Raw genomic sequence first — 26,941 nt, 5'->3', positions numbered from 1 at the left:
CTGTATACTAACAATGCTCTTCAGTTTTATTCCCAACAACCAACAGGCTTTTTACCATCATCCCCAGTGACCTCTTCAGGGCCTCAGAAGCATTTCCATACCAACAGATCACACAAATGTTGCAATACTTTCAATAAAAACACTATAAAACATGATCAACAGTGTGTTGTCAACATTAAAAGACAATAGTTTCTTTAAGAAGTTCATTCTCTATTGAAGCTTTTTTTTCAGGCCATACTCCACTTAAATTTATTGTTCAACATCACACCCAATATAAGTTGATTAAGAAATAAATGACAAATCTACAGGCCTAAAAATGATCTTGTCACTAAAATTCATCATTTAATTTTAGTATCCACATAGCAAAGTTTCTTTGACCTACACAATCAGTTTTTGCTTGGCCCACATGCTGCAGTGAATTGTTACATAACTGAACTAAGTCTGGCTTCCCGACAAGGACCAATTAGGGCAAAGTCTCAGCCAAGTTAATAGCCCACATCTGGGCCTGAACTGGGCCAGATATGTTGGTGTGTCATGACTGCAATGACATTGATAAACCTACGAAACATTGTGCTTTGGGCACATTATGGATGTGTTTTTTTTTCCAAAGCTCCCTGATTGGTTAATTTAAATGTATTTTAAATGTGGGTCAAGAAAGGACAAACTTATGTGGCCCACATATTCATTTTTAACATCTGGACCAAGTGCTACATTTGACATCTAGCCCATGTCTTGTGTGCCGCCCTAAAGACGGTGCCACCTCTGCCAAACCCAGGCCATGTTTGCTGTATGCCAGTGTCGGATGAATGCCTACGTTGCCAGCTTCATGCCAAATCTGGGCCAGAATTCTTTGCTTCCTGGGTAGTAGTTTGATTTCCTACTGCATAAGACTAGTCTTTTAACTTTTTTCAAAATATCTTCTTTTGTGTTCTACAGAAAAACGAAACCAATAAAGGTTTGGAACCACTTGTATGAGAAAGAAACAGTAAGTCATTTTTATTTTTATTTTTAGGTGAACTATCCCTTTAAATGCTGATTTTTATTTTTAAATTATTATTTTTTTGTTTAAAACACAAGGGCTTTTATATAGGCAATTATGAGTGGAATTATGAACACATTAGTTTACAAAAATTAGCTTTATTTACGAGAGTGAATCTATAAAACAACAAAATCGCCTCATATTTATGACTTTTTTTGGAGATCCCCCCTCCTAATCTTTAATATATTTTATGCTTGAAAGCCAGGACATACAAAATACCAAGCAGCATTAAATAAATCTTAATAAGTGTTGTTTTAAGTAAAGTAGCTTCCCTTTTAAGGAAATATTTCGCTTATGTCCACAAGTGGGAGCCATAATCAAGTGTCTTTGGCTACGCGCTTTACGTCACACAGTAAAGATGGCGACGCACTAAAGGGCTCCATGCTTTATTGTTGATAAAACCATACATTGTTATTTTACAGGAGAAACTCTCACTTGGCTCAGAAAAATGTCAAGGTTAATAGTCAAAAATCTCCCGAATGGGGTAAGTATTCATAATAATATTAGTATATGATAGAACTCTGCTGTCAAGTATGCATGCTTTACGTTATACGAAGAAGTGTTCATCTAACGTTACAGACACGTTTATTTGTTGTATTTACTCACAAAAAGTAACACAAAACGACTGTGGTTTAGTTTGACGTGCTGTTGAGCTACAGTGGCTACTAAAAGCAGAATAATATCTAACAGTTACATTACCTATTGACATAAAGGGAAAAGTTGGTTTTATATTTAGATATCCCGACATTCTCCTTAATAATATAATTTTATTAAAGTATTCTTTGCTAATTGTAAATAGGGAAATCAAATTAGCAGCAAATGACTATCAAAGTACAGCATTGTTCACAGTGAATTAGATAGTGTTAATGTTGTTTAGAAGTCATACTTGCATGCTAATTCCGATCGAATATTCAAGGTAACATGGTAAAAAATAAGACGTTAGAGAACAATATGACTTCTAAATGAACGAATGTGCGAATATGAAACCAACTTTACCTCAGCCCTTTAGACTCCTTTTGAAAATTTGAGTAAAACCGTAACGTTAGTAACTATGTTTTTTGGCTCACTATTAATTTTATAACCTCAGTATTACTTCATATACTAACGTTAACGTTATTTTAAAATTATGATTCGTGTAGCAAAATCATTTGCCAGTTGTGGTCATACATAGAGGTAAAGTTGGTTTTATATTCGCACATTCGTTCATTTAGAAGTCATATTGTTCACCAGGTCACTTTGAATTTTCGATTGGAATTAGCATGCAAGTGTGGCTTAAAAACAACATTAACAATGTTTATTTGACTGTGAACAATGTTGTACTTTGATAGTTGTTGGCTGCTAAAATGATTTCACTATTTAGTGTTTGCAAATAATACTTTTATGAAATGATATTATTAAGGAGAAAGTCTAAATGTGCTAATATAAAACTAACTTTACCTCAATTGGTTATACATGGTTTAACTAGAGTAATATTGTTTTTTTGTTTAATTTTCCTAAGGGACAGCAACAGTGTAACATTGTACTATTACTGTACCTTCTTATAATCCTCATTAATTAAATCAAAACGAGTTTATTTGATTCCTCTAGGCTCTTATACCAGGCAGTTTTGTGTTCTTAAACTGTATGTGTGTGCAATGCATGTCATTTGATCTGCTGAAAAGCTTATTATTTATGTTGTGTCTCCAGATGAAGGAAGATCGCTTCCGTAAGATGTTTGCAGATTTTGGGACACTTACAGATTGTGCACTCAAATTTACCAAGGATGGAAAATTTCGCAAATTTGGATTTGTGGGTTTCAAGACAGAAGAAGATGCACAGAAAGCTTTGAAACATTTCAACAAGAGCTTTGTGGACACATCTAGGGTTACTGTGAGTGACAAGATCATGGAGTGTTTTCAAGCATTTCAAAACAATTCTAAAACTACAATACAGATTTTATCCCCCAATGTTAACTTGTACTTTTATTTGTATTTTTTTCTGAGAAAATAATTGGATTTTGTGCATTATCATGATTTGAAAAAGACATACACAACCCCCTAAATACTCTTTAATTATTATTACTTTGTCACTATCCTTCAATCCACTAGGTTTTACTTTTTTTTTTCAGTAAGAAGTTTTTGTTAATTTAAAATATAAAACAAATTAGCATTTCTGCTTTTTCTTTTATATATTTAAGTAAGTACAGTTTGGAATAAGATGTTGTTTAAGTTGTCAATTGTAAATTGTCAATTTTTTTTTGCTAAAATGCTTTTTTAAGTGGACATTAAAAATAAATCATTTATGAATTAAAATAGCAACCCAGATGGTTTAAATGAACATTATAAAATACCATTCAAATTTTTTTATCATCTGTCCAAAAAAGGTGGAATTGTGCACAGATTTTGGCGATCCAAACAAAGCCAGACCCTGGAGCAAACACACACGCCAGCCTTCATCAAAGAAAGATACAGAAGAAAAAAAAACACATGAGCAAGGAGAAAAAGAAAAAAAGGTTGGTTAACTAATTTCTGCCTTTTTCTCAGTGTCTGTGCTGAGCACTTACAATAAATGTGATTGCAAACTATAAAGTAAGATCTGATGTTTGCCATTTATTTTCTTTAGAGTAGTTTATAACTGAATTTATTGTAAAATATGCATTACAAATAAATCATTCTGAATTTATGCTCTTGCTCCACAGAAGCCGAAGAAGATTTTAAATGTTCTGGGAGATGTAAGTTTGCTTTTTTGTTTTGTGTCAACACAGTTCATACAAAATCGATGAACTTGCTGACATTCTATGAAATGTTGTTTGTAATTCCCAGCTTGAAAAAGATGAGAGCTTCCAGGAGTTTCTGGCAGTGCACCAGAAACGTGGACAGGTTCCCACATGGGCCAATGACACTGTGGAAGCGACTGCTGTTAGACCTGAAATGGAGAAGAAGAAAGAGAAGAAGCAGAAAGCGGCTGTTGAAGATGATTACCTGAACTTTGACTCTGATGAATCGGAGGAATCAAGTGATGACGGCGAGGATGCTGCAGATGAAGAGGACAAACAAGGTGCAATATTTAATTTAACAAATTTTAGCACTGATTACGATGTGCATTAACTCTTTGACTGCCCCTCTACCAAATAGTTGGCCATGTTTTTACTGTTTTAAATAATGTCTGTTAAAGTCATTTAAAGAATGGTTGTTTTAAATAATGACTTACACGCATTGTTGGTTTACAAAAAAAAAAAAAATCAAGCAAACATCCTGTTGCACTATTGCACTATATTACTATACTTGATTTCTTTTTTTTTTTTTTTACAATAAAATCAAAATCATGTTAAATGAGAATCTGATTGAGGTGATTTAGTATTCAAAAGCGTTTTATTTTGAATATTTAAAAAAATAAATTACTCTTACACTTCATATTTTCAGATTTTTCATAGTATGTGTATTGAGTGCGGTACTTTTACCATAAACCGACATATCAACCATTTGGTAGTAGGGATGCAACGATTAACCGATTTCCCTATTAACCGCGATTTAATTCATCACGGTTAAATAATCATAAAGGCTTCTCAACACCGGATTTCTGCACGGAACAAAAATTCATCAACTAAACAGAGTTATGCCAACTGTGCACTAGTTTAAAGTTCCAAAATTGTACACTGAGGCTAAAACCCACGCACACAGGATTAACTATGGCTGAGGCTCTTAATTAAGGGCCATTCAAAAATCGGGTCTTATGTGCGCGCAAGTTCGTTATTTTCAGTGGATGTACGCGGCTTACATGTGCTAATTGGCGGGCCATAACATGCTCGCGCACGCTTTACAGGTGCACCTAGTTAAAAGAATGCCATGACCACACCTTGACAAGAACTGGAACAATCAGCTTCATACTTTATTGAATATACACATTTCTACTACAAAGAGAGAAAAAAAAAAGAAAAATACCAAACAATTTTGTAATATAGATCAAACTTGCCTTTCAGACAGAGGTTCAGGAGCATTTGTTCTCTTTAAAAGAGAAAGATTTACATTAGACAAATTCATTTTATTTATTTTTATTTATTTATGCATTGTTCTTTCATTTATTTTCAGTGTAAAATTATTACTTCTGTTCAAATGCCAAAACCTTTTTTTCCACTTATTTTTAAGTGCAAAGAGAAATGGACTACTGTTTGTTTTTTATTTTTATTTTTGTGCTGTATTAATTGGTTACTGAGCAGCAATAAACAACAGTTTAAATATAAGGAGTTTTCATGTGATTTACTAGAAGTGTTTTGAAATTAAAACTGCATAATAATTGTGATAACCGTGATTATTTCTCAGGCTGTAATTGTGCTACCAAAATCCATAATTGTTGCATCCCTATTTGGTAGAGGCTGATATTTTAGAAATTATGGGGTTTGTTGGAAAAAAAATGCATTCAGTGTGTTAACTAGCGACATTAGGAGTTAAGAAATGCAATTCAAACAGTTTTTTTCTCTTGGTGGCTAGTTTAAGGGTTAATCATGACATTGTCGATATCGCAATGTGCAAATATGCAGTAGTTACATCGCAGAAGCTGCAATGTTGAGTTGTGATTATAATTAACCAGGAAAAAGTTCAGAACACAAGCAAAGCTTAACCCTAATTGAGTGAACAAAGTGTGTGTAAGGTTTCAAGTTAATTTAAACCATTTGGGTACAAGAAATTAGAAAATATGTAGCTTTAACAAAGATTAATTGTATTTTTTTTTTATTACAATGTAGATTATACAGTGTTGATATTTCACATCCGATTACACTGTTATTTGACATTTTATCTTAAAATGGGTGGGTGGGTGATTGGTGCAGATCTGCAGAGGGGATGCGTTCGTACTGAAGAGCGGTGTTATCGCGCGCGTACTGATCAGCTGTGTTGTCGCGCGCCTACTGAAGGGCGGGACCGAAGGTGTGCCGCGTCGCGGGGGCACTTTTGATCATTTTGGAAGGGCACTTTCTATCCAAGACTAAAAAGGGCATGTGCACTGCACAGGTTGAGCCCTATGTGTGCACGTGCCTGGTGCTCTGAATCGGGCTCAGGCCCAGTAGGAAAAGGTGTTACTGAGCGCGGTTCAATTGGGGGTTTGGCGCGATACGCTTGTGTGTGAGTGCAAAACGAAACTAAAAGTGAGACGTGACTTTAAGGGTGCTGTTTCATATGGATTAATTGATCATTCTTACTGTTCAATGAACGCAAACTGTCGTAGTTTATTAAAGATGCAAACCCCTCACTGCACGACAGCTGCTCCTTCAGCAAACCTCTTAATTCCTGCAGCACGAGGACTTTGATTGTTTATGAGCGTAAAAAGTGGTTGATCTGTTCTGCGAAATATTTGTCTGCGTGTCACTGCATATCAAACGACTAAAACAATATAACTAAAGAAATCTCCACAGTGTTGAGCGAAAGAGTTTACTGAACAGTGCATCATCGATGATGTAAGCGTGCCCAGGCCCGAGTGTAATGTGAGTGTGGGCCGTTGGGGGAGATGGGAGGGGGGACAAGCGTGCTTTGGCCCGGTTCAAGGCAACTGTACATAGTGTGAGTACGCCCTAATAAGCAACCTCCTATGCTCTATGCTACAAATATAAAATCATGAATTCTTAGCAAACATAAAGTTCTTTAAATAATCTTTTAAAATTACATGAATATTGCAGTAAATATTGCAGAAAAACTAAATATTGCATTGTCAGTTTCGTCCAATATCGTGTAGCTGTAGTTTTGATTCCCTTATCCTTTATCACAAAGTTTTAGAGATGGATTTTAGTGAAGTTCATGTATTGATAATAGGATCACCTTCATTAATTTACCCTGAGAAAAACTACTGTGTAAAACCTACAACAACACATGTCAAGATTTTTAATGGTGTTCTGATAAATTCAAGTGTGACAATGAAGTAATCTTTGACAGTTTAGACCTGATGAATTGCATCATTGTCATTCTGGAGTATTCTCGTTGAAAACATTTTTACCACATTCACTATTATATGATAATGTATATACTATATACTACCATAATACTTAATCCAGAATTGATATTTTAGAAATTAAAAGCTACACACAGCATCATTCAGTGCAATGTAAAGATGCAGCATGCAATATAGACGGCTAGCAGCTACAATTTGAATACAAAATATTGACAAATATGGGTTGCCAGATTGACAACACCAAACAGGATTGAGCATAGCTGACAATGGACTTTAGGCGCAAATGCATATCCAACAATGTTCTTTTTTTCCAGTAGATCTCTGATCACTTTTTAAATTGATGGCAGTTGGGTCAACATCATAAATTATTCTGCTGACAAAATAACCATGTGGCTGTTACCTCAGCCCAGTTGTTTAGTTAGTTAGAAAGCCATCCAACTGGTCCTTTCCCTGTTTAAAATAGCGTTTTTTGATGCATTTTATTTAATTTATAGCATCTTTAATGTGTGCATTATTTCACCAGATGCAACATGTAAAGACACTGTCACTCAGCTTAATGTCTGAAGGAAACTAGCATTCATATGTTACAGTAAAATAATTGGCTGTAACATTGTTTTTTTCGAGAAAGTAGGTCAAATTAGCATATTTATAGATAATTTTATCAATAAAGTTACTTACACATCATATTCTAAAGAATTGTTTGTCTAAATCTGTTTTCTCACCAGATAACGAGAAGGAGGCCTTGAAGACTGGTCTGTCTGATATGGACTATCTCCGCTCCAAAATGGTGGAGAAATCAGACATGCTGGATGAGAAAGATGACGACAGCAGTGCGAGTGCTGCTGATGAAAATGAGGAAGATGAGGGGAAAGAGGAGGAAGAGTCCATAGTCCAGCACGCAGACAGTGCTTATGAGAGTGGAGAGAAGACAAGCAGCCAGAAAAGCACAAGGCCAGCAGTGAGTGAAATAACTTTTAGTAAGCAAATATGGATTTGTCTCTGTTAGAGAGTAACTCTGTGCTCTTCATGCATTTTATTACAGATTGAGCCAACCACAGAGTTCACAGTCAAGCTACGAGGTGCTCCATTCAATGTCAAAGAGGTGAGATTTTTGTTATTGGGTGATATTGAATGTGTAAAACTTTTTATTTTTATTTTTTACAGCATCCTTAGTTAATGTTACAGCAAATAAACCAAACTATTACATTGATATTAACTGTTTAACTTTTTATGAAGTGCTGTCTTTAGCAGTGCATCAATATGAACATTTTATATCTATTAACATTGACCTATTTTTATGAATGATAAAAAAAAATACATACCAATTTTTTTGTGATAATGTGGCTGCCGATTGTACATCCCTAGCTAGCTTAACTGATCTGTTATTATAATGATTTATTTTTCTAATTTAAACAGTTTATTGTAGCATTCATGTATTACATTTTTACATATATAATTAAATTTATGTTAATGTTACGTTAATGTTTTTGCAACTGTTTATAATTACAAATCAGTTCTTAAACTGACCACAAATGTTTCTAGAGTAAATATTAATAAGTGTAAAATGTTTGTTTCTATCCTACTTTTACACACTTCGATATAAATTTGTGATGCTACTATATTTTATTTTTAGTTTAATTAATTATTAGAAATGTAGTCTGCTGTTTTTTTAAATTCATGCGTGCAAAATTTTAGTTTGACTGTTTTTAAAATAGTTAAAACAGTTTTTAAATGTGTTTTTAAATGTGTGTGCGTGTGCGTGTGTGTTATGTCATATCATATACACTTACCGGCTACTTTATTAGGTACACCTTACTAGCACCTGGTTCGTGGCCTTCGTGGCATAGATTCAAGTAGGTGCTGGAAATATTTCTCAGTGATTTTAGTTCATACTGACATGATAGCATCAAATGCTGCAGATTTGTGGGCTCCACATCCATGATGCGAATCTCCCATTCCACCACATTCCAAAGCTGCACTATTGGATTGACTGTGAAGGCTGTTTGAGTACAGTGAACTCATTATCGTGTTCAACAAACCAGTCTGAGATCATTGACACACCAGGCAACGTTTTTCCAATCTTATTTTCCAATAATAAAGTGACCTAATAATGTGGCCGGTGAGTGTATGTGTTGTGTATATGTCCGTCCCTATGCACAACTCCTTAACATTTCTGATTTTAGTTGTAATGCAGTAATGTGCACCTTATGTAAAGCTGCTTTGTAACAATAATTATTGTGAAAATACAAATAAACTTAAATTAAATTGAATGTATTTTATTTTGACCACAGCAACAAGTGAAAGAGTTTATGATGCCTTTGAAACCCGTTGCCATTCGATTCGCTAAGAACAGTGACGGCCGCAACTCGGGTAAGAGCATCTGCTTTTTTTCTGCCTGTTGATGGGTTGAAGATGTCAAGCTGCTGCAGATTGATTGATGTTGTATTTCCTGCAATAAGGTTACGTGTATGTGGACCTACGATCAGAGGCAGAGGTCGAGAGAGCCCTGCGCCTTGACAAGGACTACATGGGTGAGCACCTTTTCACTCTTTCTGATAAGTTCAGTACAGTGATGATTTTTCTTTGCTTCTGACATTTTTTACAGGTTTAATCTAATTTGAAAACAAGTATGGTACATGAAACTAGTTCCCGTTTGTTCATTATCTGTGTGAACCCACAGGAGGGCGCTACATTGAGGTTTTCAGAGCCAACAACTTTAAAAACGACAGGCGTTCTGCAAAAAGAAGCGAGATGGAAAAGAATTTTGTGCGCGAGCTGAAGGACGACGAGGAAGAGGAGGATGTTGCAGAATCTGGACGACTTTTCATTAGAAACATGCCCTACACGTGCACTGAGGAGGATCTGAAAGAAGTATTTAGCAAACACGGTTAGTCGCAGACACATGATAAATATTGTTATAAACAACAAGTGGATGACACAAAATACAGGTGTAAACAGAGTATGTTGAGCTTGTCTTCCAGTGGTAGTCAAAAACACTTTTTGTCTGGATTAGTTTTGTAATGTAGACTCATGTCAGGGAGTCCGCAGTGTCTTAAAAGGTCTTACATTTCAAAAACTAAATCTTAGGCTTTGAAAAGTAATGGATTCACTGAAATATTGTGTTGTAGGTCTCAAATAATTTAATAAAGTCTTAATTTTCATATGTCCATGTGAATTTATCCGATCAGTCCAACACCCACCAAATCCCCAAGTAATAGAACTTTTAACAATAGTTGAATTTTAACTCTGTTTACCAACATAGTTTAATTATCTTCTCTACAATAGCATTTGATTAAAAGCTCTCCATGTATTTATAGCTATACCTGGTGAGGAAACTGACCTGGAGAGACTGTTGAGCATATGTTTAGTTTAGTACAATTTTTAAGCTTTTTTTAAAGAAATGTTATGCAAATAAAAAGTGCATGTAGACTAGATATAACTAGAGTTTGCTTGTTTTGACACATTATTTGAAGTATGTGGCTAAGAAGTAACTAAATTAGATTTATATTTAGTTTTTTTGATGAGGCAAGTAAAAAGATTTTCCTTTTGTCCACCCAGGCCATAAGAAAAAAAATGCTTTGTGTTTAGCCCTCTATAAAGGTCTTTGCACACTGAAGTCCTAAATGTTCGTATGCGTTTTTTTTTTTCAAAATCATATGCAAAAAAATCATCATGTAAACAAACCTTGCACACTGACTCCGATGCGTAGCTCATTATCAAAGATCTGCGCTGGAATTTTGATACATTGCTTGTGATACTTTACACATTCACGTACGTAAACAAATCCTGAAAAGAGACTGGCATATTAAATGACATTATAATAGATGGTGGCTGCACTGAAGTATCGAAGCAGCAGACCGAAAGCGGACCATGCTTTCTATTATAATGTCTATGGGCAGTACATTAACTGTGTATGGACACACACACACACACAAACACACACAAACAAAGCAGCAGCAGCAGGGGAGAGGTGCGCCAGTCACTAAATCCAGCATAAAGGGGTTCTCAGCTGTCCGCCACATTCTGTCTTTATTTTATGCTTTTTATGTTTATCATAACGTTGTCTGTAGCTCAGATGATGGAATTCTGTAATTAGCTTTTCACTTTTACGGTGGGTCTGAACTGTTAAAAGCAGAAATATCCAGAATTAATTTTTTTAGCGTACGAAAATTACAGATGAAAATTTCAGATTCAGTGTGCAATACCCTTATGTTAAAACTTTATTCATAACTTTATTCTTAAATTTGACTTGATGAAACCTGCAGAAACTCTGAATGTGGTCTAATGCATTGCAGCAGCCACTCGATGGAATTTAAATTGTTTGCTGTTAAAATGGTAATTTCGATTTGATAGCAAAAAAATTTTAAAGCTAATGTTCTCTTACAGTCCTGGTCCTATTAATAGTAGTTTTGTATTTTTTTAGAGCAGAAATCAAAGCTTCAAACTAATCTTTGTTGTCTCATCAGGTATTTATGTATGATTTCTGCTGACTTATTCTGTGATATTAGAATGATGAGAAATTGACAATATATCTATAGACTCTTAAAGAATTCAGTTAAGGGATTGAAAGTAGACAAAAGATTAAAAATAAAACATCAGATGTAAGTAGGAAACGGTTGTAAATACCAATGACATACTAAGCACTAATACCTAGGAAATTCATTTTATCTTCTCCCAAATTCTGTTTTACAGATTTTTTCTTGGTTTCTTTTTTAAATGTACATTTTTATGCTTTAAATAAAACTTTTTCTTTTTTAATTTTGGCTTTTGTTTTAGCTGTACTTTACACAACCAAAATTCTGAAAAAATTCTGAAGTTACCCAACGGCCGTGAGATCACGTTATGCAGTAACATTACATATAGTACTGTAACTGAATCAAATTTTTTGTATGTTTTTATCAATTAATTCTGCCTGTGTTTTTTTTAATGCATACCTTAATTTCTTGGTCTATTTTTAAAAAACACTTATTTCCTTGTGTCCCCTATCAGGTCCTCTATCTGAGGTGCTTTTCCCCATAGACAGTCTGACTAAGAAGCCTAAAGGCTTTGCATTTGTCACATACATGATACCAGAGAATGCAGTATCAGCCCTGGCTCAGCTGGATGGACACACATTCCAGGTACTGATCTGTTCTTTTGACCTCAGCTTTGACTATTGGGGCTGTCTTTGTTTTCTTACCTCTGTTTGGACACTATAGGGTCGCGTTCTGCACGTCATGGCTTCAAGGCTGAAGAAGGAAAAGGCCGATCAGGGGCCTGATGCTCCCGGCAGCTCCTCATATAAGAGAAAGAAAGATGCCAAAGATAAGGCAGCCAGCGGCAGGTCAGGATCTGTCTGGAGCTGAAAAAACTTGCACTTTATTTTAAGGTGTCTTTGTTACAGTGTCACTATACATTATACAAGTACTGAAGAGTTAAAATTGACTGCAGGTACTTGCTGTATATATGGTTAGAGTCAGTGTAGGGTGCAATAAGTTACAAAGAAATTAAATTACATGTTTAGTGAAAGTAATTAATGGATTACTTTTATTTTGGAGGTCATTTAATTACAGTTACTTATACTTGCCTTATATACTGTTAATAAATTTAGCAGTTTTACATTGGTGATAGTGTTATAGTGGGTTATTGTCTGCTTTTATTTTTGGTGTTGGATTAATATTTGCTAGTAGGGAAAATGTTTTATTGCACAACAATTAGTTTATCAGGCTTTTTGGCTAAAAAAGATAAATCACTGTTTAATTTGCTATTATTAGAATATTTTTAAATTTCCCCTATCCTTCTGTGCATGAATAAGGGTTTATTGTTGTTCTTATAGTAAGTACATGGAATGTGTTAGAAACAAAGACCACAATGTTACCAGTTGTCTTCTCTTTATTGCGTTTTTAATTCAGCTCTCATAACTGGAACACGCTGTTTTTGGGTACGAGTGCAGTGGCCGATGCCATCGCTGAGAAATACAACACAACCAAGAGCCAAGTGTTGGATCACGTGAGTCTTTGAGTCGTATGAATGCTCTTTATTTTGTTTTGGAGATGATAAACAATGGACTTGCTTCTGTTTGTGTGCAGGAGTCTGATGGCAGTCTGGCTGTCAGGATGGCTCTTGGAGAGACGCAGATTGTACAAGAAACCAGACAATTTCTCTTGGACAATGGAGTTTCTCTGGACTCGTTCAGTCAGGTATAGTGTGTTTGCTTTACTCATACACTATTCATTAGTCTGGGTTCAGTTCAATTTTTATTTTAATTACTTTCAACATGATACCTCACCCTAAAATGAAAATCCTGTCATCATTTGATTCGTTTCAGAGTTTTGGGCTTCTGTTGAACACAAAAGGAGATATATTGAAACCTGCTGCTATTTTCTTACATAGTATTTGTTTTTGTTTTTCTGTGTATTCCAAAGGTTGCTTGTTTCCAACATTCATCAATATATCTCCTTATTTAAAACAAACAAACAAACAAACAAACAAGCAAACAAAGACAAAAACAACCTCACACTGGTATGGAACAAATTGAGGGTGAGAAAATGATAACAATTTTCATTTTCGGGTGAACTATTCCTTCAAACTTATCAAGAATACCAGTAAAATATTGATGTTTTACCACGTACAGTTGTTTTTGCAAACACATTAGTTTATATGACAGCTTTCAGAATTGGTAATAATAACAAATGTTTCTTGTGCATCAATACCAACTCATTACAATAATTCTGAATTTTAGCCCTCGTTCAGTCAGGTATAGTGTGTTTGATTTACCCATACACTGTTCAAGTTCACTGTTCAGACACTTTTCAGAATCTGCATTCAGTACAAATTTTTTTAAATTAATTACTTTCAACTATGGGGTCCTTAAAGGGATTCTACACCCCAAACTGAAAGTCCTGTCATCATTTGTAGCATTTCAGGCATTTTCACTGAAGGAGATATACTGAAACCTGTAACCATTTTCTTCCATAATATTTCTTTTTTTGCTACTATGAAAGTCAATGTTTACCTGTTTCCAACATTCATCAATATATCTCCTTTGAAAAAAAACAAAAAAAAAAAAACTAAGAAACAAAAAAAGAAAAAAACTACCTCAAACTGGTATGGAACAAATTGAAATTGATGACAGAATTTTCATTTTTGGGTGAACTTCCTTTAATCTCATCAAGAATATTAAATTACTTTCAACATAGGGTACTTAAAAGGATTCTTCAACCAAAATGAAACCCCTGTTATCATTTGATTTGTTTCAAAGTTTTGGGGTTCTTTTGAACACAAAAAGGAGATACACTGAAAGCTGTAACCATTTTCCTCCTAAGTATTTGTTTTTCTTCTTCTGTGGATGTCAATGGTTGCTTCTTTCCAACATTCATTAATATATCTCCATTTTTAAAATAAAATATAACAAACAAACAAGCAAACAAAAAACTCTCAAACAGGTATGAAACAAATTAAGAGTGAGAAAGCAATGACAGAATTTTCGTTTTTGGGTGAACTATCCCTTTAAACTGATAAAAAATACCAGTAAACATTAATGTTACAAAAAAGACAAAAATTTTACAGAAACTGTCCAGTTTGATTTTTCTGTTCATTAAATAACCCTATAAAACGTTAAATGATATTTGCAAAAGTGTTAGTTTCTACTACTGTTTTCACCATTGATAATAATAACTAATGTTTCTTGAGCATCAAACCAGCTCATTACAATCATTTCTGAAAGATGACGGGATGCTGAATACACTGAGTGAGACATTGAAGCTGAATATTCATTTTTATATACATTGTGCATTCTTGATTGAATCGCTCGCATTATTCTTTAACATCTATTGAAATAACAACGCATCGCTGAATCGCTCGCATTATTCTTTAACATCTATTGAAATAACAACGTGATAATGATTCATAATAAGGGCACATTTAAAAAAAAAAGCTTGATAGAACAACATCAGTGTCCATAAACTGACTCCTCTTCATCATCATCTTCAGACAATGCTGACCAAAAGTTATGGAAATCATGTCGATCAACGGTGTGGTCATCATTTACAGCATTGACAAATGTGCTAGCACAATGTCAAGGTGTATCTGAGGCTGTAACTTTGCAATACTTAAACATATTGAAATAACAATGTGATAATGATTCATAATGATTCATAGTAAGGGCACATTTAAAAAAAAAAAAAGCTTAATAGAACAAACATCAGTGGCCAAATCCATCTTTTCTGTTTGTATCCACATGGTTAAATCATCTATATGTTTAAACGTGTGTGGTTTCCAGGCGTCGGGTGAGCGCAGTAAATGTGTTATCCTCGTAAAGAACTTGCCGTCAGGAGTGCAGGTTGCAGATCTGGAGGCTCTGTTCTCGCCCCATGGGTCTTTGGGTAGAGTTCTGCTGCCCCCTTCTGGCCTTACAGCGATAGTGGAGTTCCTGGAGCCCACAGAAGCCAAACGTGCTTTCATGAAACTTGCATACACAAAGGTCAGTGGGCACTTGTTTGGAAGGCCATTTCAGCTAATGTTTAGGCTATGTTTTATTGGGGCTTTAGCTAGTTTAATCAAGCTTTAATGACAGCATATGATGTTATATGTTTGTATTTCTCTTTCTAGTTTCAACATGTCCCTTTGTATCTTGAATGGGCTCCTGTCGCTGTCTTTACAACTCCCTCAGCACCTAGACCAGGTAATACTTTAATTCTGATTCAGCCATCTGCTGTAATTTAACAATCAATTCAATGTTAGGTGACTATGATGAGTTTTCATTTGTTGTCCCTTTTTTTCTCATTAATAATAAGTAATAATAATAAAACTATTCTAGAGTACATCCCAATCTGTGTTTCTGTGATTTATTTTTCTTATATTTGTTCTGTGTTGTCTCAATCTGTGTTTCTGTGTTAGTTCTTTGTGTTATTCTCTGATTCTGTTTTTCCTCCCAGAGCCTCAAACCAAAGAGAAATCTGCTGTGAAAAATGATTCAGTCCAAAATGAAGAAGAAGAGGAGGAAGAGGAAGAAGATGACCAGATTTTACCTGGCTCGACTCTCTTCATTAAGAACTTGAACTTTATCACCTCAGAAGAAACATTACAGAAGGTAAACTAAAAACACACACACACACACACACACACACACACACACACACACACACACACACACACACACACACAAACACACACAAGCATATGCTTGAGCAGCAAAGCGGTTGTGGTTTAGGGATTTGCAGTGGAAACCTGAGAGGCCTTCTTGTTTTGCTGATCACAGGAGACTCATTTAAGATGCATATTAGTTCTAGGTGTAAACATGTGTTGTGTGATCAGATCACCCGAAACGGATGTTCATAACAGGTGTAAACATGGCCCGTGTCTCACCATATGGCTTTCATTGCATTCTTTTGACAGACGTTTTCTAAATGCGGCGTGGTGAAAAGCTGCACGATATCAAAGAAAAGAGATAAAGCAGGTTTGTTTTCTCCGAAATGCATATTTACTGTATTGATATTCATCTGTGCGCTTGTTAGTTTTCTCATTTCTCCGTCTCGTTTCAGTCGCTGTGTGAATCTCACCCTGATCTCTTTGTGTGTGTGTGTGTGTGTGTGTGTGTGTGTGTGTATGTGTGTGTGTGTGTATGGTGTGTGTGTGTGTGTGTCATGCGTCTCAGGTAAATTGTTATCGATGGGTTACGGCTTTGTGCAGTACAAAACTCCAGAGGCGGCACAGAAAGCCATGAGACAGCTGCAGGTAAATGACCATCTGCTGTGCTTTCATCGCTGTGTTTATGTGCTCTTATTATGCGCAAATATTCAAGTGATGAAGTAAATTCAGGCATGTTTTTTCCTCGTTTCATTCATTTTTCTTGCAGCACTGCACAGTTGATGAGCACCAGCTTGAGGTGAAGATATCAGAGAGAGAAGTCAAGTAAGTCTTTTGTGTACTCCATTTTCAAGTGCTGTGTAGATTTGTTAAAGCTTGTGAAGACTTCTATTCTCGCTAGGCAATTTGCAGGGTACTAGGTTACATCATTTTTTGCTATCAGAACTGCCTCAGTTGTCCATGATAATATGATTTAAATAGTAAGAGCATTTGTTTGCCATGGACCTGCTAGTTTGAAGTGAAGGTGTGTTAAAGGAATAGTTCACCCAAAAATGAAAATCATCATTTACCTTGTTTTAACTAGTTTCAAACATTTATGATTTTCTTTGTTCTGTTAAACACAAAATAATATATTTTGAAGAAACTTACCTTTGTAGCCACGTGTAACCATTCAATTTAATTCATCTTTATTTCTATTGTGCGTTTACAATGTAGATTATGTCAAAGCAGCTTAGTTGCAGTTAGTTCTGGTAAATTGAAACCGTGTCAGTCCAGTTTTCAGAGTTGAAGTTCAGTTTAGTTCAGTTCAGTGTGGCTTTTCACTGCTGAAAGTCCAAACACTGAAGAGCAAATCCATCGATGCGCAGCTTCACAAGTCCCAAACCAAGCAAGCCAGTGGCGAGGAGTACACTTCACCAGTTGACAAAAGTGAAGGAAAAAAACCTAGAGAGAAACCAGACTCAGTTGGGCATGACCATTTTTCCTATGGCCAAACTTCTTGTGGAAAGCTGCAGTCTAGGCGGCGGAGGCTATAGAACGCTGGACGTCTATAGTAGAGACCTCCATTGGCTTCCATAGAATTTGTTTTTCCTCCTAGGGAAGTCAATGCTTACAGGTCTTCAACTTTCCTCAAAATATCTTTTTTTTTCTGTTAAACAGAAGAAACTAACTCATAAAGGTTTAAAACCACTTTAATGGTGCTTAAATAATGATTACATTTCCTTGCTGTCCCTTTGAGGTGCATTAATGGTGGATTGCAAATTTGATGCAGCTGAAATAGACTGCACCTTTGACCAACTAAAGGCTTATCTGAAGTCAATGGGGCAGTTTTTAAAATTTAGTTATTTAGGGTGTACTCATACTAGGCATGGTTACCTTGAACCGATCCTGGGCAGAGTTTGTAAGGTCTTGCCCTCAGCTCGTACTTGCACTGCAATTTTACCTTCCGAGCCCAAGCATGCCTATGTCATCAAAGATGCTACTATTCTGTCAGAAAGAGAAGAGCTCTTGCTCAGTACAATGGAGATTGCTTTAGTTAGTATTTTTGTATTATTTTTAGTCGTTTGGGTTGCAGTGACACACAGTCGAATATTTAGCTGAACAGAGCCACCACTTTGGTGCTCAATAATTTTAATGAAAATCATCATGCTGCACATTAGGAGGTTTGCTGAAGGTCCAGCTGACATGCATCTTGGTGTTAGCAAGTTTAATAAACTGTGACAGTTCACTTACATTAAAAAGTAAGAATTATTAATAAATCTATATGAAACAGTCCCTTTAAACTGACTCCGTGTCTTCAGTTTTGGGCTCAGGCGAGCTTTGCACTCACACTACAAGCGTATTGTAGTAGACCAACCGAACCGCACTCCTCTTCCAACCAGGCAAGGGTCGGCTAACTGAACCGGCGTGATTCGAAGCACTCACACTTGTCAAATGAGCTGGGAAATGGTGGTCAAATGTGCCCTGGGACGGTTCGAATAGCCTAATATGAGTATACTCTTAAAGGACGCGTTATTAAAATGCACCTATAAACGTACATACATGTTGCTTATTACTTAAAGGGACATGCAGCAGCACACAAACATCTTTATATATAATTTAAAAAAATGTGTAAAATGTTTTTAGTATTATTATTATCTACAAAAAATGATGAACTTATATGTCCTGCCATGCCTTCTTCACCTCAGGGGCCTTTTGTGGAATTTGGCTGTTTCTGTAGATGGTCTGCTGCATTTTAACCTCACGCATGAGCACATTTGTTTTCTTGCTAGGAAAGCGTTCTGTTTTTCCTCTTATAAAGTCCTCTATGTAAATAGCGAGTCCGCTTGGCGCAACCATAACTGACTCGTGAAAGGAATCGGAAACTGATTGGTTTACTGTGCACCGCCAAAAACTTATTAAGACAATAAGGATTGTTCTCATCTTTTAAGTAGCAAGAGTTGATTCGGACATGCCCTAAGTACAACATCCATGTGTGCTTTAGACCATGCGCTTAGATCGATAAAGTAAAGCCCGTTGTTATGTTCAAGAAACCATTTTGGATTGTTTTGAGTTTTCTGATATCGTCCTGCTACAATTGGCCATAACAAGATAATCAAGGTATGGACATTGTGAGGAACAATACTCTCAAACTTGGCACAAACCTGACCCATTGATGCAAAGCAGCATGGTTCCATGAATTTTTTTATTTTTTTACATCAAATTCCGACCCTATGATCTAATAACACAGTAGAGGTTAAGACTCATCAGACCAGGCAATCTTTTTTTTTTTATCTTATATTGTTTATTTTTTTATATATAGTAATAGGCATAGTAAAGTATGAGTAAGTTTACATTTTTGGGTCAACACTTCTTTCCTAGTTGCCCCGTGACATTCATTAATGTCATTTAAATGTGGCACCGGTCACATGTATGAGTGAAAAACGTGTTCCTTATGTTGTTTTTGTAGGTCAGGTGTGGCACAGGCCAAGAGGAAAAAGCAAACCGCCAGGAAACAGACGACCTCTAAGATCTTGGTGCGAAACATCCCTTTCCAGGCCACAGTCAAAGAGCTGAGAGAACTCTTCTGGTAAACATCCTTTCACATTTTAATGTTTCATGCCATATTATTCCAACAAGTGTGGAATTTCTAGCATGTATATGGTACCTTAACAATATTCGTATGCAATAGCATTTTTAATACCAGAGAGAAAATATTGCATTAGCATGAAGTAAAATTAAAATGTTTTCACGTCTTCATTTTTTTTAGACGTGAAGGTTTGAATGGTTTGAATGGTTAAGATGTTCACTTGCATTGCCAAAATTTAACCATTGTTTGAAAGTTGTTTGCATCGTTGTTTAAAGCAACGTCAATGCTAACTTAGAGTTGCAGGCAAAAATATTAGATTATTAGAAAATTATTTGAAATTTGAATTCTTCAAATATTTCCAGGGTGATGTGTAACAGAGCAAAGACATTTTCACTATTCCTATTATATATAATTTTATTCTGGATAATTTTACATTTTTAGTTTGGCTGAAATAAAAGCGGTTTTATTTATTTTTTCAAAGTAATTTTTAAGGTCAATATTATTTGTATGTTTTAAGAGATGATAACTGTTTGATTGGCTACAGAACAAACCACTGTTGTCATTGACTCACCTAGTTAAGCTTGGCTAGTCAAAATAATGTTAGTTAAGCCTTTAATTTGCACTTTAGACTGAATAAAATTGTCTTCCAAACCACTAGATAAATATCATTTAAGGTCATCATGGCAAAAACAATAAATTAGGTTTAAAAAGAAAACTCCATTAAACATTACTTAGGAAATAATTGAAAAACCATTACAATTTCATAATGAATTTGCCTTTTACTCTATACAGTGGTCCCTCACCATAACGTGGTTCACTTTTCACCACCTCGCAGTTTTACAGATTTTTTTTTGTGCAATTTGACATGCTTTTTTCCCCAAAGCATTGTGTTCTGTTTTCTGATTGGCTGTAGAGCATTGTCAATCAATCTTCTCCATGCCGTGCCACTGTACAGTACAGAATGCGTTCAGCTTGCCAAATTTACATGAATCTTTGATCACTAGCAGTGTGACTCTGAAGTGCTGGACTGTACATTTTCTTTCCAACAAATCCCATAATGTCGTAAAAACATTCTGCACAGTCAAAGGCACCTGTGGCAACCCCCAAAAGGTAGAGGAAGATACTAGCATCACACAAAAAGTTGGACTTCTTGGTCCACTTGGAGTGTTTAAAGAAGAGAGAAAAAATAGGAAAATGTTAATTCCTATCTGAGAAAAATTGTAGAGTGTAGTGAAGGATTTTAATGCCTTAAGACATCTATAATAATTGTAAAAGTAAAGCGGACTAAATTGAAGATTTCACCTATTGCAGACTATGTTTAGGATGTAACTCTCCCAAGATTAACGAGGGACCACTACATATTACTGTATAATATAGATTACTGCAAACATTACTGAAGACAAGTGATCTGTAATAAACAAATTATGACCAATAACCCTAATAAATAGAACAGAACAAATGTACAGATGAAAACAGCGCTTTAGGTTGTTCTAACAGTCATTTTTGTCTTTTGTTTTTAATTAAAATAAAAACTTTTAAAGTATGGCATGTCATATACTGTAACATATTTTTCCCTATCTGTTAAAGCAAAAGAACATGTAAAGGAGATCTCTAAGAAAGAGATGCACAAACAGTGCTCAAGTGTTGAGTTTTTTACTTCAGGGTGTCTGCAGGGTCTTAAAGTATTAAAATGTCTTAAATCTCAAAAACAAAATTGTAGGCCTCAAAAACTCTTAAATTTACTGAAATATTGTGTTATAGGTCTTAATTGTTTTTGTAAACAGGTCTTAATTTTTCTCTGTTCATGTATAGCTACCCAATCTGGCCAACACCCATCCAATCACCAACAATCTATTTCAGTAAAACTTTAAACTTTTCTCTATGAATGTCATTATTAAAGTCTAATTACCATAATGGTTTAATTATTTTCCAATAAAACAATAACAATAAAACAATAACAGTTGTTTAAAAGTGAGGAAGCTGACCTTGTCAGACTTTTGAGCATACGGCGGATGTCCTTTCAGCAGCAACCCTTCACTGGGAACACCCATACACTCTCATTCATACACATACACTAAAGACAATTTAGCTTACCCAATTAACCTGTACCGCATGTTTTTGGACTGTGGGGGAAACCGGAGCACCCGGAGGAAACCCACGCAAACGCGGGGAGAACCTGAAAGCTCCACACAAGAAGGTGGCTGGGTCAGTTGGCGTTTCTGTGTGGAGTTTGCATGTTCTCCCTGCGTTCGTGGGTTTCCTCTGGGTGCTGCAGTTTTCCCCACAGTCCAAAGACATGCAGTACAGGTGAATTGGGTAAGCTAAATTGGCTGTAGTGTATGAGTGTAAATGAGAGTGAATAAGAGTTTTTGGATGTTACCAAGAGATAGGTTGCAGCTGGAAGGGCATCCACTGTATATAACATGTGCTGCATAAGTTGGCGGTTCATTCCGCTGTGGCGACCCCAGATTATTAAAGGGACTAAGCTGAAAAGAAAATGAATGAATGCTCTTTAAAAGCTGCAGAAACCCTGTACTTTGTTTTTCTGCATTTCTAAACTGATAAAATACTTATATTGATGCATAACTACTGCATATTGCCAATATTTGCTAAAAAGTACTATTGTAATTTCATGGTTTTGTACTCTAATAGAAGTCGAGGTGTTGTAGATGATGTTGGATTCATGTCTTTCCCTCAGTACGTTTGGAGAGCTGAAGACAGTCCGCCTGCCAAAGAAAGGGATTGGTGGATCCCACCGTGGTTTTGGCTTCATTGACTTCCTCACGAAACAGGATGCCAAGGTGTGTGCAGCTGTCTCTGTTTCTTTCTGTTGCTCTTGTTTTTTACGGTCAAACAGCTGATTGTCTTTGATTCGGTTTAGTGTCTAACAGGAACTTTGTATGTGTGACAGAAAGCGTTCTCAGCACTGTGCCACAGCACTCATCTGTACGGCAGGAGGCTGGTGCTGGAGTGGGCAGATGCTGAGGAGACGGTAGACGACCTGCGGAGGAAAACCGCACAACACTTTCATGGTAAAATCTCTGCTTTATACTTCAGCCACAGTCATGGAGAGCAGACGCTGTGAAACTGTTTGATCAGTCACATTAAATGCAAACTTAATTTGACACACTTTCTTAGTAGCCTGACAAAACAAGCTGTTTTTGGTAGCATCACAGGATGAAAAAAAGATTAGCGTTTCGTTTTTATGACACTATGAAATAGAAAGTTTTAATGGATTTGTATGGTCAATATCTTTTTTCAGTTGAGCCCCAAATACAGTAAAAGACTAAATTATTAGCCCTCCTGTGAAAATTTTAATTCTGTTTTTTAAATATTTAACAAATTATGTTTAACAGAGCAAAGACATTTTCACAGTATTTCTTATATATTTTTTTCTTCTGGGGAAAGAATTATTTCTTTTTTTTTAAATTCTAAATAAATAAAACTAAATATCTTTTTTGCATTAATTTTTTTTATACAATTTTAATGATAATTTTTCCTTCAATTGTACGTTTTGTTGCATTTATCTAAACAAAATAAATAAAAATGTCATAAAATAAATAAAATAGTTTTTTTTATTCTAATTAAATCATGTAAATATAATTTTTACATTAAACTTTTAAAAAATAATTTATATAATACTTGTGCCTTCAATTGTGTGCTTTTTACATTATTTAAAACAACAATTAAGTGTCTGAAAATGGTTAAATGAAAATAAATGTTCAGTAAATTTATTATTTATGTGCAACATTTACAAATGCTGTATTAATAGCAATTATACTTGAGAATAACGCTTCATCTGTGGTTGGATGTTAAACAGAATACTATTTAATTACCATGCTAAATTTTAGTGTCATAGCAATATAGGATAGAGTTAAGCAATGTTCTTTATAAAATATTCTGTCTTTAATTTCTAGTTAAAAATAATAATAAATAAATGAATAAAAAAATCATTTTTTATTCTAAATTAAAAAATGTAAATATCATTCTTACATTAAACTTTTCATATATTTAAATTTATAATTTTGCCTTCAATTTCGTTTTTTTAATGTAATTAATTAAAACAAAATGAAGTGTCTGCAAATTGCTAAAATGATTAGATTGCTAAATTTGTATGGCATAGTTATATAGGAATGAGTTTAGCAATTATTTATAAAACATTCTGTCTTTAACTTTTAGTTAGTTAAATAAATAAATAAATAAATAAATAAATAAATAAATAAATAAATAAATAAATAAATAAATAAAATTAATAAATCGTTTTTTTAACTTTTTTTTTCAAAATAATGTGCATATATTTTTTACATTAAATGATTTAATATATTTTATGTAATTTTTTCCTTAATTGTGTGCTTTTTCATTATTTAAAACAAAAATAAAGTGTCTGAAAATGGCTAAATGTAAATTAATGCTTAGTAAATATAATATTTATATATAATAATATGATATATACTGCATTAATAGCAATTATACTTCAAATACTTGAGAGAAATGCTTAATCTGTGGTTGGATATTAAACGGAATACAATTTTATTACAAATTTAAAATTTTAATGCCGTTCACTACCTGATAAAAGTCTTGTCTTCGATCCCAATTGTAAGAACAACAAATAATAACTTAACCTCTAGTTAATCATTTGGAAAAGTGGCAGAAGGTCGAGTTTTCTTTTTTATTTTCTTTTTTTTCCCTAATGAATTATCTGTTGAACTGCATCAAAAATCACCACTAATACTGCAGAAGAACTATTGGAACCTGCATGGGTCCAAGATTCTCAGCGAATTCAATCAAGTTTGGTGAAGGAAAAGTCATGGTTTGTAGTTACATTCAGTATGGGGATGTGCGAGAGATCTGCAGAGTAGATGGAAACATCAACAGCCTGAGCTCTCAAGACATTTGTGCTGCCCATTACATTACAAAACATAGGAGAGGTCAAATTCTTCAACAGGATAGCGCTCCTTCCCATACCTCAGCCTCCATATTAAAAGTCCTGAAAGCAAAGAAGGTCAAGGTGCTCCAGAATAGGCCAGCCTAGTCACCAGACATGAACATTATTAAGCATGCCTGGGGTAAGATGGAGAAGTCATTGATGTATGGATGCAGTCATCCAAGCTCATGGGAGTGAGACACAATATTAATTACTACATCATGACCATATGTTCTATACAGTACATTATTTCTGTTAAGTGACAAGACTTTTGTCTAAGCAATGTCAGACCTTACTGTCCTAATTGAACAATTAAAAATCAAGGCATGATCATATTTTATTTTGGTAAAATAAGCGTAATCTAGAGGCCTTTGCCTTTCATAAAAGCCACTTCTGATATAGGCAACAAGACTTTTATCAGGTAGTGTATGTGGACTCTATTATTTAGTTCTGCTGCTTTAGAAACATAAGCAAAAAACATTAACCAGTAACCTCTAAACAGATTGATCTAAAATGCTCAGTTGTTATATTCTGTCAAATTAAATGTCCTTTTAAAAGCAAAGAATCTTAATTAAAGTAGGAGTAAATTAAATGAATGTCAAATCCTGTCAAGTAATTCAGCTCATCATTAGTTTGTGCCAGATACAAAAAGTGTTGATTTGTATTTAATAGCGCTTAATTGTTTGAATTGTTTACTTCGTTTTGTCAAACTTTTTATTTTTTGGCGCTACTTTGACTGTCAAAACTCTGCCAAAACACAAGCTACTCCTTATTTGAAGCGTTTTCTCTAACATCGATCGCAATCCTAGTCATTTCCCAGTCTGTAATTAAATTAAAACAAATCTGTGCGCAAATCTGTCTCCCTCAGATGCTCCTAAGAAGAAGAGGAAGGCGGAGGTGTTAGAGGGAATCCTGGAGCAGATGGAGGTCGGCGATGGAGACGGCGAGTGAATAGCAGCCGTCAGTCATTCACCTCCAGCATCAATAAGAGAGTAAATCATCCAGTGCAACTTCATTTATCTCTATTATGACTGCGTCTTAAACAGCTGCTTCACGGGCCCTCTTCAGGAATTCTTCCTTTTGGCCCCAGATGCTCCCAATTAGCTTTTTATTATATGCTCATACATCATCCCTGTTATTGCTGTCAATGCATTAAACACTGCGTCTCCCTGCAGACCCGCTCCGACTGAAGGTGAACTCCAAGACTAAGTCCTTTTAGAAAAGCAAAAGCCCGAAGGCCACGCTTGCTTTGGCTGTTTTTAATCGTCACAGAGGGCCGAGACGGTTCATACACTGCCTTGACACGCGGATGACATTGAGAAATCGTATCAGAAATGAAATGTGGAAGGGGTTTGATTGTTGTTTGTACACACAGAGATTGTGTATTGTATTTTCAGATACTTACATAATTATGTAAAGTTTTTGAGGTGTTTAAAGTGATGGTTCAGCCCAAAGTGATGTGTTATTCACTGTCAAGTGGTTTCAAAACATTTAGTTTCCTGTTTTCTGTTGAACACAATAGAAGATATTTTGAAGAATGCTGGAAATCCATTATAAAGAATAAAAAATACTTAAGTGGCTGTCGATTTCTCAAAATATCTTCTTTTGTGGAGAAATGAAAGCTTAAAATGTTTCAAACAAGCAGTTGTTGAATAAATTACAAGCTTTTTTTGGTAATTTTGTGCAGGGTGAACATGTTCTTTCATTGCATTGCTATTAAATCTGGCCACTTGTCAGTGTTGGTTTTTGAAAAATGACCTTTTTGGGGTTATACTGTATATGACTATAATAAATTAGTCTGGAAAGAGGAGTATTCACTCTAGAAACATCTTTTTGTAAAGTTTGTGAAGTCTGAGGAACATCATGTTGCTTCAAACTAAGCTGTTATGTCAATGACATTTATTGTTCTGGTGCTTTACTGAAATGTTTGTTTGTTCAACTAAAAATGGAAATTTCTATCAACATTTATCTTATTTCATTAGCCTTATTCCAAAATATAAAAGCTTAGTATACAAAGCCAATTATGGGTTAGTTGCTCTAAAAAAAAGTAATTAATTTCTGATTGCATCTTTACAATTGTATTTAAATAAGTTTTCTAATTACAGTCAATAATTTTAGTGCGTAAGTCTCAATGCATAGTCAACAGACTTCACACTCTTAATTCTTTAAATTGGTTTTGTTTTTGGTTTTGTTTAAAAAATAATAATAATAGCCCATTTTTTTTATTGTATGAAATATAAAGTCATTAATTGAAAACGTTTTTTTAAAGCATGTGCAGTTGTTGGACAAATAAAACCTTTTTTTTTTTTTTACTTATGGAAAATATCTAAACAACAACAAAATAAATTATTTACAATGACTGTTTCTTTGAATTTATACCTTGTGTCATGAATTAAAATTATTCTGCAAATATACTGCTTCCCTGGAT

At 34.8% G+C, this 26,941-nt stretch overlaps 1 protein-coding gene across 2 annotated transcripts; it reads left to right on the top strand.

The window, feature by feature from the left end:
- Nucleotides 1–1,342: 1,342 nt before the first annotated feature.
- Nucleotides 1,343–26,923, top strand: rbm19 (RNA binding motif protein 19). 2 transcript variants are annotated; one of them, XM_017356448.4, is made up of 25 exons: nucleotides 1,387–1,523; nucleotides 2,726–2,908; nucleotides 3,402–3,530; nucleotides 3,717–3,749; nucleotides 3,841–4,075; nucleotides 7,681–7,913; nucleotides 7,998–8,057; nucleotides 9,247–9,325; nucleotides 9,415–9,486; nucleotides 9,636–9,842; nucleotides 11,945–12,075; nucleotides 12,154–12,278; nucleotides 12,847–12,943; nucleotides 13,024–13,134; nucleotides 15,216–15,416; nucleotides 15,545–15,617; nucleotides 15,871–16,025; nucleotides 16,331–16,391; nucleotides 16,590–16,669; nucleotides 16,791–16,846; nucleotides 19,470–19,589; nucleotides 22,288–22,390; nucleotides 22,501–22,621; nucleotides 25,382–25,505; nucleotides 25,689–26,923. In XM_017356448.4, the coding sequence occupies exons 1-24, from the start codon at nucleotides 1,488–1,490 to the stop codon at nucleotides 25,462–25,464; spliced, it is 2,784 nt and encodes a 927-aa protein (XP_017211937.1). In that variant the 5' UTR covers nucleotides 1,387–1,487; the 3' UTR covers nucleotides 25,465–25,505; nucleotides 25,689–26,923. The 2 variants fall into 2 exon arrangements, with proteins under 2 accessions (NP_944597.2, XP_017211937.1); NM_198915.2 differs by having other exon boundaries at nucleotides 1,343–1,523; nucleotides 25,382–26,323.
- The last annotated feature ends 18 nt before the right edge of the window (nucleotides 26,924–26,941 follow it).

This window comes from Danio rerio, chromosome 6 (genome assembly GCF_049306965.1).
Source record: "Danio rerio strain Tuebingen ecotype United States chromosome 6, GRCz12tu, whole genome shotgun sequence".
Lineage (NCBI taxonomy): Eukaryota > Metazoa > Chordata > Actinopteri > Cypriniformes > Danionidae > Danio > Danio rerio.
This window is presented reverse-complemented; position numbering and strand designations above follow the sequence as displayed.